Source organism: Chinchilla lanigera, unplaced genomic scaffold (genome assembly GCF_000276665.1).
Source record: "Chinchilla lanigera isolate Chin_1 unplaced genomic scaffold, ChiLan1.0 scaffold00040, whole genome shotgun sequence".
Taxonomy (NCBI): Eukaryota; Metazoa; Chordata; class Mammalia; order Rodentia; family Chinchillidae; genus Chinchilla; species Chinchilla lanigera.
The window spans coordinates 6,491,189-6,504,843 of NW_004955441.1; the positions used below are offsets into that span (position 1 = coordinate 6,491,189).

The 13,655-nt window shown below is 43.4% G+C and overlaps 1 protein-coding gene across 1 annotated transcript in view; it reads right to left on the bottom strand.

Moving 5' to 3' along the window:
- The window catches only part of Dhx57 (DEAH (Asp-Glu-Ala-Asp/His) box polypeptide 57), a 62,175-nt gene that overhangs the window by 12,082 nt on the left and 36,438 nt on the right, over positions 1–13,655 (bottom strand). Inside the window, exons 14-20 of the mRNA XM_005390897.2 lie at positions 12,381–12,477; positions 11,381–11,554; positions 10,721–10,921; positions 7,531–7,807; positions 4,052–4,147; positions 3,877–3,960; positions 94–228 (exon numbers count right to left, since the gene is read on the bottom strand). Coding sequence (XP_005390954.1) covers positions 94–228; positions 3,877–3,960; positions 4,052–4,147; positions 7,531–7,807; positions 10,721–10,921; positions 11,381–11,554; positions 12,381–12,477 — 1,064 coding nt within the window. The remainder of the gene's footprint in view (positions 1–93; positions 229–3,876; positions 3,961–4,051; positions 4,148–7,530; positions 7,808–10,720; positions 10,922–11,380; positions 11,555–12,380; positions 12,478–13,655) is intronic.

Sequence of the window (13,655 nt, forward strand, 5' to 3'; positions counted from 1 at the left end):
ACAGGGCTTAAGAAGGGTATGTGCAAGCGGTTCTGACTTCATACGCTCATGTTCTGATTAAACAGAAACAAGAAGTAACCACGTATTGCTTACGTCTTCTCCTGTGGCATCTAGGACACCATCGCCTCCTCGGGCCCTTTTCTCCATCTCTCTTGCTCTGAGCCCCTCCTTTACAAACCCTATATCCGATAAGAGTTCAGTGAACTGTCGCTTGAGGCTGGCCATCTCCTGAAAGAGAAAGGGCATCCGCACCCCACAGGTGAGTGTGTGTTCTTACAACAGCGAGTGGCTGTCAGCCATGCCACTTCCGTGGACAGCAGACAGCAGTGAGGTGCACATCGACTTGTCAAATGGGTTCAAAGATGCCCTTGTCTAATGGTTTTTAAACTGGCAATTGCCACTTATAAAAACTGGCAAAGTCAGTTATATAGAAATTTTAAAATTTCAGAAAACCTAGGGATGATTTGTTTAACTGTTCATTACATATTTAAACATTTTCACTGGAGTTGGGGCAGGTCTAATGTTCCTGGATATTCTTAGGACAGCAAAAAAATGTAGCTTCTTCTGTGTGTGGCACTGTCTGCTATCTGTTTCCTTGCGTGCAGGTCTGTTTGTGTCCTCTCCATTCCTTAGCTGGGCCTAGAGGGGTTCAGGTCTCGCCAACTGATCTCTGCAGAACTTTCCCTCTTGCAGTCTCAGTGGCTCCCAACTGTCTCCAGGAAGGGGACATAATTATTTTCGATGTACACACTGCTTTCTGTTGCTGAGTACCTGGGTAAGGGAAAAAGTGCACCCTCCTTTTCTTGTGGCTTCTGCTCAAACACAGCTGCGTCCACACGGGTGGTCCCAGCACTTGGGTGGCTGAGGCGGGCAGACTGCTTGAGCCCAGCAGCCAGAGGCCAGCCTGGTCAACACAGCAAGACCTTGTTTCTTAAAGAAAAAAGGACCAGGAGGGGAGCTCAGTGGTAGAATACTTGCCTGGCATGCGTGAGTCCCTGGGTTCAATCCCCAGTACCACAAAACACCAAAAACAGAACAGGCTATGTGTTAAACACTAGACAGGGAGCTAATAAATCAAGAAACTGAAAATTAAGGAACACTATCCTGTGTCCTCTCTCTCTCTCAAGGTACCGGGGATTAAACCCACACAGGAGTATTCCGCTACTGAGCTACAGCGCAGCCCTTTTTACTTTTTGTGTCAGGATCTCACTAAGTTGCCCAGATGGCCTCAAACTTGAGATCCTCCTGCTTTAGCATCCTGAGTAGCTGAGACTTTAAGTGTGTGCCACCACTGCCACCTACCCTCTTTTTGACAATTTAAGTATTTTCTTGGAATGTCTCAAGTACATATGGATAACACGGCAAAATACTGCTAGGACTAAACACATCAGAGTTTCTATTTCACAACAAGGCTTTGAGTTTTGTTTTGTTTTGAGACAGGGTCTTGCTGTGTAGCTCAAGCTTCACAATCATTTTGCCTCAGCTGAGTGCTGCGATTACAGGCACGTGCCACTATGCCTGGCTTAATTGAGATCCTAATAAAAAAATAACCCTACATTCTAAATGGAGTTTAGAGGCAACAGGATTGCTGCGAGGTCAAGGGCAGCCTAGGCTATATAGTGAGTTCAAGGCCAGCCTGAACCACACAGCAAGACTATCGCAAACAAACAAACAAACCTAAACTGGAGTTTAATGGAAAGAGGGAACTTTTGAATTAGTCGAGCACAGCAAAATCTATATGCATCCTGAAAAAAAAATAATAAACAGTAAAAAAAAGTAATAAAATATTACAGCTGGCGGTGGTGGCACATGCTTGTAAATGGAGCATTCAGGTGGCGGAGGCAAGAGGATCTGGAGTTCAAGGTCAGCCTGACTACATTGTGAGATTTTGTCTCAAAAACAAACAAACAAACAACTACCACCAAGGAATAAAATACCTCGATTTTAAATTTTTATTATTTATTTATTTATTTGGTCTTTTTGAGAGAGGGTCTCACTACACAGTTCAGGCTGGCCTTGAGCTCACTTTGTAACCCAAGCTGGCCTCAAACTTGCAATGATCCTCCTGCCTCAGCCTCCCAAGTGCTGGGATTACAAGCATGCGCCACCACACCTGGCAATTTTTTATACTTAAAACATGTTAAAGATTTGAGAAAATATTTATTACCATACCTATTCAGTTCAATGGGTAAATCCAATTATGACAATTAACAGATATCAGATTTGATTAGCCTGGATAGGACCTGGGCTTATTTAATTTTTTTTGTGCTATCCGGGACTGAACTCACACTGAAATATACCCCTACCCCTGACCCTCTTTAAGTTTTCAGAGAGGTCTCACTAAGTTGCCCAGGCCAGGGTTGATCTTACAGTCTTCCTGCCTCAGCCTCCCAGAATTCTGGGACTGTGAGTGTGGCACCATGGCAAAACCACGCCAGGCTACTTATTTATTTTTTCAATCTCTTCCGGTGAATCTCACTGTCAGTCAGGATGGAGATTTATGGCTCGGAAGTAATCAGAATAATGCTACAGCTCTTGTCTTTTCAAAATATCTCACCGCAGTACACCTAAAGGCAGAGGAAAATGAAGGCAAATCCTGGGGTGGTCTCGGGGTTTCCTCTTAAATACCCAAATGCACTCACGCAGGCACTTACTAGGCATCATTACTAAGCGCTCACTAGTGCGAAGCCCCGTGCCAGGCACTGGGAACACAGTCTGAAGCAAACGGAAAAGGACTCTGCTCTGCTGGGACTCGGGGACAGGGAGGAAGAAGCTGATGTCAGGCAGCGTAAGAACCGAGAGTATCATGGGTTTTACCGTCTCGTCCCCGCCACGCTGTGTGCAGTATGACAGAAAGTCCACCCCTCACAGCCTCAGCCCTGAGAGGACGGGCACCGTCATCGGTCTGCCTTCTCAGACACTGCAAGGGGCCCGAAACGCTGCCATGGCGGAAGCAGCGCTGCCGGTTACTGCACACGAGACACTGAACCTTTCTCTCTTGTACCCTCACCGGCACACAGTGGGGTCTAGTGGACAGAAGGGAATAAAGCCTAGCTCACTATTAGTTCTTTGGCTCTGAGAAGAGAGTAACCCTCTTTGAGAGTCTCATGAAAGTCTCACCTCTCTCTCCAGCATAATGCGCACACGGTTCAGGCGTGTGCGGATGGAGGGTAAAAATGCCTGGTGTAAATTACTGAGGGAAAGGACTTCCAGGGAGAAGTCAGAACATCACCATGCTGATAGTCTCCTCGGCCTTCTGCATTAAGAAATCACATTCTTTACCAGGGACAAAAAACAGGTCAGCTGTAAGTTTCAGCCCAAAGCCCTGATGGCACAGTTCAGAAGTCTGTTTACACAGCTGCAGATGTGAAGCACAGTCCAGAAATAATATTTTTGATGTCAAGCTACAACAAGTATAGGCAGGCATGGTGCCACATGCCTGTAGTCCCAGCTACTCAGGAGAAGGAGGGAGGATCAGAAGTTCCAGGTCAGCCTGAGCAACTCTGTGAGACTCTGCCTCAAAAAAATATAAAAAGCCTGGGGATATATGAGATTTGAACCCAGCATTCCCTGGGTTGAATCTCCTTTTTTTTTTTTTTTGTCTTTTTGAGACAGGGTCTCACTATGCAGTTCAGGCTGGCCTTGAGCTCAATTTGTAACCTAGGCTGGTCTTGAACCTGCAATGATCCTCCTGCCTCAGCCTCCCGAGTGCTGGGATTACAGGAATGTGCCACCATGCCTGGCTCCCTGGGTTGAATCTCTAGTACTACACTTAAAAAAAAGAGAAAAAAAGGAAGAGACAGAGTTGCCTGGCCCTCATGTGAGGTAACTACAATGGAAAATGAATGAAAACAAGCTGCCACGGAGACAACTCACCTGCAGGGCTCTTCCCGACAAGAAGTTCTGTCTGCAGTAATTGTAACTGGCATGCATGCCTTCTCTTGTACTCAGCTGCCAGCCCTAGATTGTGGAGAAAAGCAAACTGAATTGCCTCTGTATTAGTGCCAACTCTGGCAATAAACTCAAGGTACAGATGAGGTTATCCACTTACCTTATAAGCCCGGAGAAGGGCCAGATAGTCACTGTTTGCGAAGGCGAATTCCAGCTTTTTCTGGTTAGCTTCCTCTTTTTTATCCCAGGGAGACACCTAAGGGAGAACACCTGGCTTTCAGGGACACATTTGACAGGAGGGTTCAAACTGAACCTTCCTGCTGCTGAGGCCAGCTGCCTGGGAACGCGGGTGGAACCAGGCTCCCCAGCGGCTCAGCCGGGGCACGGCAAGGATGCGGGAAGCAGCAAGCCAAGGTCTTTTCTGCCCCGAGCCCGTCTCCCCGCCCAGAGCCACCTCTTCTGGGCCTTCTGTTCTAAGTGGCAAGAGTCACCCCAGAGCGACTCAGCCTAAAAGCTGCATCTAAAATAAGACACCCTGTTGCCTTTGTGGTATCTTTATTTTACAATTTTTTTCTTTTCAGTGCTGCGCACGGATGCCAGGGCCTTGCAAGTGCTATTTTAGTTCTTGTTCATCTTTTATCTGTGAATATCATCAGCTTCCCTACCTAGCAGCAGTGCTTCCCTCTGTTTTTATAGTGTTTATTCAAAAACGGCCCTCTTCTTTCTCAGGCCCTGAAGACGCCAGCGTGAGCGAGTTCCACCGAGGCTCTCGTCATCGCAATGCCACTGGAAACCCCTTGAAACCAACTTCTTTCAAATTTCTGTGTAACTGAGTGACTACAGGTAACAAAGCAGCAACAACCTTTACTTCCACTGAGAAGTACAATTCTTTCCTTTTTAGGAAAGCCAGAGATGACATTTGGGAGCTAACATGTTTACACAGCCTAGCAAGGTCAGGTGCTCGGATCTGGCTAACGCTAACATCAACATTTCCAGGGAGTCCTTTCATTTTCCAATAAGGGAAAACAGGGATGATTCTTGAGATGATCTGCGAAACAGGCAGTGGAGCTTCTGTTTACAGCACTGATGCTGAATGTCTCGGGGCAAGCTGGGTTACCTCTGTTGGAGCTTTGTTTTATCACTTGCTGTTAAATGAAAGAGCTGGACCAAGATCTTGTCTAGATGTCTCCCCGAAGCCTCATGCAGACAAAGAGCTTTTTGGAGGTGGCTGAATTTAGGGTATGTGATTGACTCAGGGTGCAATGCTGAGATTAAGGGTGCTGGGATTAAAGATGGGTGATTGCTGGATCAGTCCCCTGATTGGACTGGCACCGCCCTAGTCCCAGTAGACTGGAAACAATATAAAAGGGGCGGAAAAATACTGTTAAGATCTCTGCCTTTGTTGCTTTTGCTGTCTTCTGGCACCATGAACTGTTGCCCCTTTGCCATATGCCACCCTGCCTTGGAGCCAGCCAAGTGTGGACTGAAACCTCCACAAACTGTGAGATAAATAAACCTTTCTTCCTTTAACTTTGGGTGTCCGGTATTTTATCTCAGCAACAAAAAAAGAAACTAAGACAGATCCTTTTGTGGATCTATGAGTTTACAATTCTATGAAGTATAACACTAAAAACTGAACAAAATGACTTTATCTATTTTTCTCCTACGTAAGATAAGCCATGGTAAAAATAAAGGCAGGTTGATGCTCCACTCAACAACAGCAGAATACCCATTCTTCTGAAGTACATGGGGAACACTCTCTAAGAACTGACCGCATACTTGACCATAAAACAAAGCTCAATAACTTTTAGCTTTTTTGAGACAAGGTCTTGCTATACAATTTAGGCTGGCCTTAAACTAACTAGATAGCCTAGGCTGGCCTTGAACTTGCAGTGATCTTCTTGCCTCAGCCTCCTAAGTGCTAGAATTATAGGCATGAGCCACTATGCCAGGCTTCAATAAATTTTAATGGGCCAGGGCCAGGGATCTAGCTTAGTGGCACGTGCCTGCCTGGCAAGTGCAAGGTCCTGAGTTTGATTCCTGGTACCAAAAAACAATTCTTTTTTAATGGGCTGAAATAATACAAACTATGTCCTATGATCACAACGGTCTGCAATTAGAAATAACAGAAAAAAAATCAAGGAACTCGTAACTATGTGAAAGGTAAACAATATATGCCTACTGCGTTGTGACCCGTGAGTCGCAAAAGAAATAAAAAGAGAAATGAGTGACTGGGGTGTAGCTCATCGGTAGAGAGTCCAGGAAATCAGCTAATAACAAATGCCGGTGAGGCTGAGAGTGAAAAGACACCCTTCTACGTTTAGAAGGAGTGTAAACTAGTATGTAACCACCGTGGAAATCAGTATGAAGATTCCTCAAAAAACTAAAACTAGAAATTCTGTCTGGCCCAGCCGGCCCCATCTAGTACCCTTCTGAAAGCGTTAAAGACATCACGTCACAGTAACACACGCCTGCTCATATTTATAGCAGCGCCACTCACAACGATGGAGCCTTGGACAGACGGGCGGACAGGGAGAATGTGGTGTTTATGTACATAGTGGAGTACTAGGCCATAAAGAAGGGTGAATCCGAGTCATCTGTAAGAAAATGGACGTACCTTGCAATCAGTCTTAAGCAAAATCAATCAGACACAAGCATAAGTATCACATGGTTTCTCTTACATAAGAAACTCGAAGAATAATTTAAAGAGTAAAATAAAAGATATGATACAGGTAGACAGATCCTCTGCGAATGAGAAAGGGAGCTAGAGAAGGAGGGGAAGGTGCGGGGGAACACGAAGGGGAAGTAAAGAGAATGAAGATGTGTTATGTACGTGTACCAGATCCCCATGACGAATGTAATCAGGGAGAGCAAATATGTACTAATAAACAGGAAAACAAAAAAACATAACAAACTAAGATTTACATGTTAAGTAAATTGCTTAAGATACATAGCTTTCCCAGGGGGGAAAAAATGAGATGAATGAGCTCAAAACCAGAACCTAATCTCCCACCTTAAGAAACAGGAAAAAGATGAGCAAACTAACGCTATAGATAAGAGTGGCAAAGTGTATTTGTCTTTTAAAATCATGTAGGGGCATTTTTTGTTGTTGTCGGTTTGCATTTTCTAATTTTGCTATAATGAGTAAGTAAACAGGTATAATAAAAAGCTCATTATTTTAAATAAGTTATAGCTCCAGATCTTTTGGGGGAGGGCAGTTTGAGACAGGGTCTCACTATGTAGTATAGGCTGGCCTTGAATTTGCTTATGTAGCCCAAGCTGGCCTCAAATTCACAGCGATCCTTCTGCCTCAGCCACCCGAGTGCTGCGATTACAGGTATGTGTCACCATGCCCAGCTTTTTTGTTTTTTTGAGACAGGGTCTTGCTATGTAGTTCAAGCAGGCCTTGAGCTCACTATGTAGCCCAAGCTCACAGTGATCCTCCTGCCTCAGCCTCCAGAGTGCTGGGACGACAGGTGTGCGCCACCACCCCTCACTCTCCAGTTCTTAGTTTTCATTTGGAGCATGTATCTCTTTGAAGATCAGACGATTTGGGGGTTTATGTCTCCCGGAAGCCCGCGTGGACCCCTCAGAGATCTAGGACATAAACTCCAGTTTAGGTGAGTATTGTTTACTTACAAAAGGAGACTTAAAGGCTAAGCTGGCAGCAATGGTGAGCGCAGGATCCAAACAGCGAAAGATAGACCCAAAGAGCATCAGCTTGCCGATCCTCACATCCACAGGCAGAGAGGCCAGGTGGTACCCCAGAGGGGTCAGCTTTTCATCTGGAGTTAATGCGCCCAAGTCTCGCAGTCGTATTTTTGAGGCACGAAGAGAATCAGCGTGTGGCGGCTCAATGAGCCGGGAGAACACGGACTGCAGACTGTGAGCGCTGAACATGTCTAAAATTTTGATTCTGGAAAAGACAAATGGATAACTTGTCAGTTTTACATTCGGTGTAATGATACAGAGGAAAAATTTATTTCTTGAGTGAAAATAATTCACCATTTCCTAGTTTTTGCTTAAACAAACCATATAATTCTAGTTTCAATAAAAATTTTTTAAAAATCTAGTTTCTGTAGAAATAAACTACAGAAACACTTTTAGGTTCTGAAACATTTAGATTTATAATAAAATCATTCTTATAAACTTTCAAAATGCTTCTTTCTGTAGCAGTTGGGTTTATTTATTTATTTATTTTTGGTACCGGGAACTGAACTCAGGACCTTGTGCTTGCCAGGCAGGTGCTGTGCCGCTGAGCTACATCCCCGGCCCCAACAGTTGGGTTTAAATTACCAAATAAAAATCGAATGATAAAACGTAAGTATTGGCAGGGATGTGGAAAAACTGGAATCTGTTGTTGGAGGGGATGTAAAATGACAGTACTGCCATGGAAAACAGGATATATGGTCCTCAGAAAATTAAATTAGAACTACCATGTTATCCAGCAATCCCACTTCTGGGTATCCTTCACCCAAAAAGCAGCAGCAATGTCTCAAACAGCTACTTGCACACTCTTGTTCATTGCAGCATTATTGTTTTCTGAGACAGCTGTGTAGCCCAGGCTGGCCTTGAACTCAGGGCTATCCTCATGCCTCAGCCTCCCAAGTGCTGGGATTACAGGCAGGCACCACCATGCCCGGCTGCAGCATCATTCTTAACAACCAAGATGTGGAAATAACGTAAATGTATATTGACAGATGAGTGGACGAGGAAAATGTGGTATATAAGTACAGTGGAATACTAGTCAGCTAGCCTTAAAAAAGGAAGGAATTCTGCAATGTACAACAACTGGGTGACCCTTGAGGATGTGACGCTAACTCACCGGACAAACAGTGCATGATGTCCCTTATATGTGTTATCTACAATAAACACGTAGAAGCAGAGGACAGTGGTGGTTGCTAGGGGCTGGGAGTGAGGGGGTGGGGAGCTGCTCCACAGGCACTAAGTCTTAGTTACGAGCGATTCCTACATTCTAGAGATGTCGTGCAAGACTGTGCCTATAACTAACACACTGTTTGTGTATGGCTATGGTTTAGACCAAGGATGTCCTCCCAAGGCCTGCTGTGACAGCGGTGGGGCTTTTGGAAGGTGCCTGGATCACAGTGGTGCCGTTCTCATGAGTGGGTGAACCCACTGCTGTGTTTGCAGCTGAATGTGCTGTTGGGAGACGGGGCCTGGTTGGAAGAGTGGGCCACAGGGGCTGTAACTTGGAAGAGACCTCGCTTCCCTGGCTCCTCCCTTCTCTCTGCTGCCACGCAGGGAACAGCATTCCTGCACCACGCGTCCTGCCATGCAGTTTCGGCCTTGGCGCCAACTGACCATGGACTGACCTCATTGGAACTGTGAGTCAAAGGAAATCTCTCTTCCTTTAAGTTGTGGGTGTCAGGCACTGTGTCCAGTGACATAAAAGTGACTAAGGCATACGCTTAAATATTTACTAAGAAGGAAGACCTCATGGTAAAGGATTATCACAATAAAAACTGGAAACCATTAGGTTGGTTATGACTGCTATGCAATTAAAAGTATTTATGAAAAAATTCAAATCCCACTTACTCTTTTTCACATTAAAACTACACATTGTTTATAAAATTATTTATTTAATTTTCTTTTTTTGGGGTATTGGAAATCGCACTCAGGACCTTGCACTTGCCAGGCAGGTGCTGTGCCACTGAGCTATATCCCTGGCCCTTGTTTATAAAATTAATCTATATTATATCTTGTGATAGATTTTTAAAGACTAGTATTTTATATTATGAACTTCAATAACTTCTCAGAAGAGAAAAAATACAATATATATAAAATTTTATTTTCTTCACTTATAATTCCTTAATTGTTAATTTATATACTTATAGTTTTATTTTTCTTTTTGTTTGTATGAGACAGAATCTCACTCTGTACTTCAGGCTAGCTTTAAACTCACTATATAGTCCAAGCTGGCCTCACACTCATGGCAAGCCTCTTATTTCAGCCTCCTGAGTGCTGAGATTATAGGCCTGGGCTATCGCACCTGGCTTCCAAGTTCTTAAACTCTGACATGAACACACCATTCTTGAACCATACAGTGCATAGCCCAATGCCTGGCAAACAGAAACTTCGTAAGATATGCCTACTGTATAAAAGAGGAACTATATATCTTTGTATAAGTGGTTTTCCCCTTCTTTTTGGGTTAATTTTGTTTGTTTGTTGTTTGTTTTTGGTACCGGGAATCAAACTTAGGACCTTGCACTTGCCAAGCAGGCGCTTATGCCATTGAGCTATATCCCTGAGCCCCTTTTTGGCTTATTTTTATATGGGCATACTCTCTCAAGGTAATGACTGGGTCAGACAGCCTGGCTAGTTTTATAGTTCTTATATATTGCCAAGTGCATTTTAAGAAAGGCTAAATCAAAGACTCCCCAGCCCTGATAGGTAAGGGCAAGGGATGTAGATCAGGGATGCACAAGGCCCCGGGCTCCATCTCCACCACCACACACACACACACACAGAAATTGATCGTTCATTTATTAAATTCTATTTTCCCTCAGGGTAATCTGATATTGGTGCTGCCTGGAGCAGAAGTTCCTCGATAAGTTTGACTGTTTTGTTTTCTTAACTTATAAATACATCATTAAGCTCTATTTTAGGGCCATGCTCTACAATAAGAGATTTCTATGTGCAGAAAGTTAAAAGGAATGATAAAGGCCACTCTGAAGAGCTCTTTCTTTGCAAAGGAGTGAATTCCTTCATGTCCACTCTTAGCAAAATGTTTTCTACTTGGAAAAAAGAAAACAGAACTCAAATAGGGTGAGAAACATTTTGAAGCAGAATACAAAACTCAAGGTGTGACCTTAGACACAGCTGTTCCAGCGGTACTCTCTGTATCTCTGGCAGCTGCTGCTTTAATAGCTGGTGATTGTAGTGGTGGCTGGTGAATAAATGGAAGCAGACCCCAGAGGCAACGCGGCCTGCTCGGCCTTTCCTTTGCAGAGCATTGGCCTGAGACACGAAAGTATCCTCTAGGCTTTCCATCCCTTTGCCGGCATCGTATCTACAAAGGAAAAGGAAACACTGAGTTGGCTTACACACATGTGGCCAAAACCGCCTGGCACAGAAGCCGAACAACCTTCCCTCCCCTGAAGGACACAGCGCCCGTGTGCTCTAGGCCAGACGGCACCGCGTGGGAGGGGTCGGTGCCAATTTAAATGGCATCAAGCGCCACAACACAGTTCCTTAGACACCTCTTTTCTCCCAAGCATATGTACAAGCAAATTTAAAAATGCGAAGAAAACAAATTCCTTCTTTCTGAAGATAAAACCTTTAATTTTATATCCTTGTCTGACTCTAACATTCATGCTCTTGGTTACAGACTCACTCATGCAGCTATACTTCGTTTTCCTAAAGTGCTTTTTAGAACACTAATTCATGTACATTAGCATCAGCCATTACAAGCTGTGTCACCCGAAGTGCAGTATTCTGCCCCCTCTGTTCCATCACTGAAAGACAATACCTCTTCTCCTTCATTTTCCCACAGTCGATGACATACACAACATCATCAATAGTTATGGACGTCTCCGCGATGTTGGTGGAGATTATAATCTTCGTCACCCCCACTGGAGGCTTTATAAACACAGCCTGCTGCTCTTCACTGGATAAAGATGAGTGAAGCGGGTGAATAATACATCTGAAAGGAAATAAAAGCACACTAAGGATTCTGGCACGAAGCGCTGAAGTTAGATCCAGTGGGTGTACTTCTATTCAAATTCCCAGCATGAATTCGCTTCTGTGCACCTATGCTCAAGGGCCAACTCTTCCAAACGGGAAGGTTCTCTTTGATCCTTATCTGGGAACTAAAAATCTGGTACCAACTTGAGGAAAATAGTAAATAGTCAAGGGGAATAAATAATTCATATTCTACAAGCAACAAACCTAAAGCAAACTAACTAGCAAAGAATAATCTTCCCTCTACCTTTAAATTCAGAGAAAGGGAGACAAAGACCGTGATGTAAGCTGTTTCCTCCTTATGCTTCTGGAGAATGTTCATTTGTTAGCGAGTTTTCCCTCTAGACGTGAATATACATCCATGGTACCATGCTACTAAAATAGTCTTTGAAAATTATTTTCTCACAGTGTCTTCCTGCCAAGCGCGAGGTTCTGAGTGTGATTTCCGGTACCCCCCCAAAAAAGTTATTTTCTCTCAAAATGGTAGCACTTCTTAGTTCTGAATGCTAGCTTTGCCTCCCTCTTCCCCTCCTCCCCAGGAATCTGGCACTTAGAATTATGTGCAAGTTTGCTGAGTCATTATGCTAAGTGAAGAAAAATATCTTTGATGGAATGGAATAGCTCATTTCTCCAAGAAAACAGGTTTGTCTGTTTCCACCTGACATAAACGTACGCTTGAAGAGAAACACCAGTCTGCAGAGGCTGAGGGCTGTAGCGGCGCCCTTCTGTTACTCAATTTTGTAGACAATGGCCATGGATAATTAAGGATACGGAAGCAACTGGCTTACCGATTGCTGCGTCTGTTGTTGAAAAGAGCGTTAGACTGGAGCTGTTCATACAGCATTTTGATTTCTGCGAGTCCTGGTAAAAATACAAGTATAGCACCTGGGTATATAAAAAGGATAAGATAAAGAAAAATTTAATATAGATTATAAAGCTACTTTACAAGCTTTTTTTGTTTTTTGTCTTTTTTTTGAGACAGGGTCTCACTATGCAGTTCAGGCTGGCCTTGAGCTCATTTTGTAGCCCAGGCTGGTCTCGAATTTGCAACGATCCTCCTGCTTCAGCCTCCTGAGTGCTGGGATTACAGGTTTGTGCCATCACGCCCAGCTATCAAATCTTATAAGCTGACATTTTTTTCACTGTCAGTTTTTTTTTGTAAAGTCCCCATTGGTTTAAATGAATAATAATTTGTTTTCCACACATCCTTGACTTAGTAACGAGAAAATGGAGTATCACTACCCTTCTAAAATAGGAAAAACTATGGCATGAGAAAGTAAAATGCCACAAGTTAAACAAAACTCATCTGCCGAGCTTTTTAAACATTTCCTTGGTGCACTGGAGCTGATATTCTGTTTCTACAGAAAACTATACTTAGAACCTTATCAGACTAGAAGAGTCTTCTCTCAATAATTAAATCCATAAAGATTCCACTGAAAATGAGAAAAAGAATTTGGTTGGCCAACCAGGTAATCTAAATTCAGATATATTTTAAAGAGGCAATACATGAACTGACCATATCATATTAATAGCTTATGGGCTTCAAAATTCTACTTTAAAGGAAATCAGTAATAATAATCGATACCAGTGTATTTCTGTGCCAAGATCAGTCCCTCACCGAGCAACAGTTACCTTCTTTTGTGCTTTATTTACAAAGAAATTGATAGGCTCTCTTCACTAATTCCTTTCTAGTACCACAAATACTTCCTAAGTGCCTATATCAGCTCTGTCCTGGTCTAACAGGATAGGAAACAAGAACCTACCCATAAAGAACACATGGTCTATTATTTAACCGCCGTTATTTTCTCCACTAAATAAATAAGCAATGTAACATTATAAAATGGAACTCTGCAGTAAAAGGGCTGAAAGAGATCCTGCAGGATTGCTCATACTTCATTCCAGACAATGTTCACATTCTTTATCTCATTTGATCCTCACAGTCAGCATGAAGATATCAGGACCCCTACATTGGACTCAGCAGCTTGGCCGGGTCACAGACACAAACCTAGGAAACTTATCAGACTTCGAAGCCTCATTCTTTTTTTTTTTTTTTTTTTTTTTTT